At 55.6% G+C, this 5,705-nt stretch overlaps 1 protein-coding gene across 5 annotated transcripts in view; it reads left to right on the top strand.

The window, feature by feature from the left end:
- The first annotated feature begins 635 nt into the window (after window positions 1-635).
- PRKCSH (PRKCSH beta subunit of glucosidase II) overlaps window positions 636-5,705 on the top strand; it is an 11,789-nt gene continuing 6,719 nt past the window's right edge. For 4 of the 5 annotated variants that reach the window (XM_072787293.1, XM_072787291.1, XM_072787292.1 and 1 more), the window contains exons 1-7: window positions 636-788; window positions 1,163-1,314; window positions 1,530-1,646; window positions 2,246-2,341; window positions 2,440-2,497; window positions 3,583-3,700; window positions 5,151-5,280. In XM_072787293.1, coding sequence (XP_072643394.1) covers window positions 1,239-1,314; window positions 1,530-1,646; window positions 2,246-2,341; window positions 2,440-2,497; window positions 3,583-3,700; window positions 5,151-5,280 — 595 coding nt within the window. In that variant the 5' untranslated portion in view covers window positions 636-788; window positions 1,163-1,238. Of the gene's footprint in view, window positions 789-844; window positions 1,049-1,162; window positions 1,315-1,529; window positions 1,647-2,245; window positions 2,342-2,439; window positions 2,498-3,582; window positions 3,701-5,150; window positions 5,281-5,705 lie in introns of those variants that run through there. The other variant, XM_072787290.1, reaches the window with a different exon arrangement.

Here is a 5,705-nt window from a genome sequence, read left to right as displayed (position 1 = left end):
CCTTCCAGTGTTCCCATGGAAACCACCCGCGTTCCACACCACCTCTCTCATTGGCCAGCGCTGCGCAGGGGGCGGTCCAATAGCCAGGGGCCCAGCCTCTCTGCTGGATGCTGGGGGGAGGGTACTTTAGGGTCACGTGCTCATCTTTAAAAAATGTTTTTTGATTTTATTTTTAAGTAATCCTTACACCCAGTTTGGGTCTGGAGTGCACATCCCTTAGATTAAGAATCACACGCTCTAAGTCAGAATCAGCCAGGCGCCCCTACTTTTTTTTTTTTTTACGATTTTATTTTTGCGTAGTCTCCACACCCAATATGGGGCTCGAACCCACAACCAACCCCCAATATCAAGAGCCCCGCTCCTGGACTAAGCCAGCCAGGCACCCTCCCCCCCGCCACACACACTTTTGTTTGTTTTTTTTTTAAAGCACTCCCTACACCACCACCACTCCCCTGGGTTTCCTGGGCATTTTTCAGGAACCTTTTTTTCCGGCTGTAGGACCTGCCACTCCCAAGATGGAGGAGCCTAGCGCCGCCATTAAGCGCGCACCGTGAGAACGATGCCCCTCTAGGGCATCACAGTCCTATCCAAGATGGCCGCCTGGGGTCCAGCCCGGCCCCTCCCCCACTCGCCACTCCCAACATGGCACCGTTGAGGCGCCGCTCCGCACGCGCGGCGTGATGCCGGAAGTGACGGGTCCCACCGATTTCCGCTTTCTTTTTTCAGGAGGAACGGTTGGCTGCTGGGCTGGGGGGCGCGGTGGATATTGACCTTTGCCCCAGCCTCGTGTAGGTGGTGAACTATCGCGCGCGCGGGGGGAGGCGGTGACCCCAGGTTCTTATTGGGGGCAGCTGGAGGGTGTTCGTCCGTAGAGTGGGGGACTGTTAACCCCTTCCGCCGATTGGCGGGAATCGGACAGCTCACCACCACCCCCCGGATTGGGAGTGGAGGTTTTGAGCTTCGCACCATTGATATGAGCAAAGTGAGGCTCCCTCTGGGCAAGACTGGGGAGACCACCTCCCCCAGCCCCCACCGTGTCGGAAGCAAAGTGAGCCCCCATTGCCGGGAAGCGATGGAAGAGTCCAATTGGCTGGAGGAAGAGGTGACTTCCTTCGGCTGCAAGCAGCCCTCTCCCCTGACCCGCGTCCCTTTCTTGCCGCAGCGTGGGGGCACAGCACATCTCCCCGCAGCCCGCTTCCTCCCCAGAACCTGTTTCCGGTCTGCGAGCTTCCGGCGAGATGTTACTGTTGCTGTTGCTGCTGCCCCTGTGCTGGGCCGTGGAGGTCAAGAGGCCCCGGGGCGTCTCCCTCACCAGTGAGTCCCCCACTGGAGGTGGCTGGAGGTCAGGGTAGGGTGTGGGAGGGGCCGACTTGGCCCCCGGGATAGATGCTTTGGGCCTTCTGCCTCAGTTTCCTGGCCTCTGGGTAGGGAAGGTGGCAATGCTCGGCTGCGAGGTGGGGACAGAGGTTGCCTTTCGTTTGAGCGGGCCTCTCCTGGCCCTGGGCTGAGCCGCTTGCCTCCGTCCCCAGACCATCACTTCTACGACGAGTCCAAGCCTTTCACTTGCCTGGATGGCTCTGCCACCATCCTTTTCGATCAGGTCAATGATGACTACTGTGACTGCAAGGATGGCTCAGATGAGCCAGGTGAGTTTTTCTCTGTTCACTCATTCATTCATTCATTCATTCATTCATTTGACCTTGTTTTGAGTGCCTGGGAAATGCCAGGCCGCATGGTGGTGACCAAGACAAATCCAGCCCTGCCTTCACATGGCTCTGGGTTGAGTGGGGGAAAGCAGGCATAGAAGCGAGTGGTTTGTGGGTTGGTGAGGAAGGCCATAGCTCCTAGAGGAGCCCCAAAAGTCCCCCATCCCCTTGGCCCCAGCCTGGGGGTCAGGAAGTGAGATCTCACCTGAATCCTAAAGTGTGCTAAAAATGGAGGTGCCAGCATGTGCAAATACCCTGAGATGGGAGACAAGGTAAGGTCAAAAAGCAGACAAAGACAGAAGTGGAGGCAAGGGCTGGAGCAGTTGGCCAGGCCCTGTTCTGAGGGCCTTGGGGAGAGGCAGGAGTGGACATTGGAGGGGTTTACTTCAGGCTCTGGTAGGCAGCTGCCCTTCCTTCCCTTTCTCAGCGTTGATTGCGCTCCCAGGCTGTCTATGCACACCTGTGGCCGGGGATCTGCCTGTGTGTGGATGTGACATGTTTCTCCTGAGCACACCCCAGAAACTCTTTTCCTCCCACAGGTACAGCCGCCTGTCCTAATGGCAGCTTCCACTGCAGCAACACTGGCTACAAGCCCCTGTACATCTCCTCCAGATGGGTCAACGATGGAGTTTGTGGTGAATGAGATCACACCCGGGTTGGGGAAATAGGTGGTCGCGGGGGAGTAGGGAGGAGCAACTGCCGGTCTCATCGCATCCCTGCTTTGTGCTCTTAGACTGCTGTGACGGCACCGATGAGTACAACAGCGGGATCGTCTGTGAGAACACCTGCAAGTATGTGGCTGGCACCTGCTGCTCCCCACAGCACGCCCCAGCCCTTTCCTCACTACACCCAGTGAACCAAGCGCCCTTCTCTTTTCTGCTCTTTTTTTTAAAAAAAAGATTTATTTATTTATTCATGAGAGACACAGATAGAGAGAGAGGCAGAGACATAGGCAGAGGGGGAAGCAGGCTCCCTTCATGGAGCCTGATGTGGGACTCGATCCCGGATCCCCGGATCACAACCTGAGTGGAAGGCAGGCGCCCAGCCACTGAGCCACCCAGGTGTCACTCTTTTCTGCTTCTGTGTGTCGAGTGCTCACTCTGCCAGGTGCCTTTTGAATGAACACCACATTGCCACTTCATCTCTGGTCCAGAACCAGGTGCAATTGTTGCCTGTTCAACAGATGAGGAAACTCAAGTTTAGGATAAAAAGTGACTTCCCTAGGTTCCCACAGCTAGGACACATCAGAACCAGGACTTGTACCAAGGCTGATTGATCCTGAGACTCCAATCTTTTCATTGCTATGCTCTTGTGGCAGGACCTAAAACTTGAAACGCCCATAGACAAGTAGTATAAACGGCAGAAGCCAGCTGAGTCTGAGGCGTGGTGGGTATTGTGGCATCTGAAGGAACACTTGTCTCTTGACTTCTGTCAGTTAAGGGCAAGTGGCCAGGCTAGATTCGTTTTTTAGGGAACCTGAAAATCCCAACACTTTTTAAAACTCACCTGATGGAAAATCTTTTAACTACAGGGTAGGTCAAGGACAACCCTTGGCCTTCTTGCCTGAGAGTCTGGGATTTCTGTGTTTTTCTTCCCTTTTCGGGAGCAGCTTCTAACCCCCACATCCAGACATTTCCTAGCCCCTTTCCTGGATGCCTACAATGAGCGAACTCTGAGTGCTGTCCCTCCTCTCAAGGACAAGGATGAAGGGCTCTGAGGCCAAGAGAGCCCGGGGAAGTGGGGGGAGAAGGATTTGTTCTTCATGTTTCCTAATACAGGGGGCGGGCAGCAGGTGGGTTGAGCCCTTTGGGAAGAGGCAGACCTGGTGAGCCCTAAAGGCCTCCTTGGCGGTGCTTGTGTGTTCTCTCCACACTAGAGAGAAGGGCCGGAAGGAGAGAGAGACACTGCAACAGATGGCAGAGGTCACGCGAGAGGGGTTCCGCCTAAAGAAGATCCTCATTGAGGACTGGAAGAAGGCTCGGGAGGAGAAGCAGGTGAGGGACCCTGTGAGGCTGGCTGAAGATGGTCTGGGCCCTGAGGCCTGGAGTCAGGGGCCAGTGAGGTTGGGTGGCCTTGACACATGCCCCTGAATAGTGGAGTCCTAGGCCAGTTACTGTTTGTGTGTGCTGTGGTTTACTCATTTGTCCACTGGCTGTTTAGTCATTGGTTAAGTTGTTACCAGGTGGTGGGCAGCACAGGTATTGACCAGGGCCTTGGGTGGCAGCTTGAAGTGGGCTTAGAGGAGCTCCCCTCCTGCATCCCAGAATGGGAGGGACACCTCTCTGCATCCTGGTTCCCTGGTGCCATCATCTGTAAGATGAGGCTGATGACCATGTGACCTCCCAGTTTTGGGGGAGGATTCAAGACATCAGAGGGGCCGGGTTAGTTCAACAGGGTGAGTTCTGCAGAGGTTGGAAGAAATTGTGTGCCTAGGCATGTGTCTCTTCCTCCCCTGCCTGCCACCCCCTGGGCTGTTAGACAGGTCAGAGTCCTCAACACTGCTCCTGGACTTTTGCCAGATCCTCCATAGGAGGGCTCAGCTCTGTTTTTCTGCCCAGGGAAGGTTCTGGGTTTTTCTTACCTCCATGCCCTGGCTGGTGAGGCCCCTCCTGAGTTCAGAGGTGGAGATGCAGTGAAGTCTTTTCTGAGTTCAGAAGACAGTGGGGGAGCCATGGAGTGAGGTTGGTTCCAAGTGACTTTTGCCCTCCTGGGGCAGTAGGAGGATCCTGGGAGCAGGCCAGGCTGAGGTGGGGGTCAAGGTCATAGGAGGAAAATGATCCTATGGCGGGGCTTGGGCTAAGACCCTCCAGCTTGGGGCCCCATCCACACACACACTCATTCCTTCTTGCAATATCCACAGAGGCCCAGGGGGTGTGGTATAGTGGGCATGAGACTGGAAGCAGACCTGGAATTGCCTCAGGGGCTTATGTCTACTGAGAGGGACAGGTGACAAAGTGACACCCAGGGCCACTGGGAAAAGGGGTATCTGGGTTGGGGTTATGTGGCATAGAGGAGACTTGTGCCCCAGTCTCCCTCCTTCCCCTACCTGTTGTGGGGGCAGGCAGCAGGGACGGCTTCTGGAGAAGGCCTCTATCTTAACTCAGATCTTAGAATAATTCAGAGTTAGCCATGCAGAGTATTCTAGAAAAAGAGAAACCACGTGTGACGAACTGGAGGCAGAGCGTTTGGGGACCTAAATGTTGGGGTAGTTGGAGCCTACAGGTTAAGAGAGGTGTGGCACAGATGGGGCTGGCGAGGTGATCCTGGTTATGCAGGACCTTGTGGGGGCTACATCGAGGTGTTCAGGGTTCCCTCTAGTGACCTCTGGGGAACCCCAGGGAGGGGGAGACCCAGGGGGTTGTGTGTTTTGGAGAGGTCACCTGGCAGCCACTCTGTAGCGTAGAGGCAGAAGGAGAAGTGGCATCTGGTCTCTTGCCCACCCAGGAAAAGCTCACTGAGCTACAAGCCGGGAAGAAGTCCCTGGAGGACCAGGTGGAGATGCTGCGAATGGTGAAGGAGGAGGCTGAGAAGCCCGAGAAGGAGGCCAAAGACCAGCACCAGAAGCGGTGGGAAGGTACGTCACGGGGTGGCCCCGGGAGCCTCGCTCATGACCTGTTGGCTCCTATGTCTCCTGACTTTTGATCACAGCACCTCAGCACCCCCACGCACCTAGTTGTCTTGCCCTGTGCGTCGGTCATTGTATTCAGAAGTCGTTTGGAGGAATAATTTGCAGTCTAGCAGAAGTGATTTTTTTTTTTTTCTCTCTTGAGAGGAGCGGCTCTTCTTCCTGCCAGCCACGTGGGGACAGAACCATTGGGGGATCCCCTGAATCCAGAGCAAAGGCTGGAGGTCCCTCCAACCTGTCAGGCAGTGGAAGCTCAGGTGTGAGCACAGGCTGCGTGATTTCTGGTCCAGCCTCTATAAGGGGACAGCCTCTGCCAGGGTCATAGCATAGTTATGAGGTGGGGGGGCTCTCCCATTCTCTCCACCTGGGGCTTT

Source organism: Canis lupus, chromosome 19, assembly GCF_048164855.1.
Source record: "Canis lupus baileyi chromosome 19, mCanLup2.hap1, whole genome shotgun sequence".
Classification (NCBI taxonomy): Eukaryota; Metazoa; Chordata; class Mammalia; order Carnivora; family Canidae; genus Canis; species Canis lupus.
This window is presented reverse-complemented; position numbering and strand designations above follow the sequence as displayed.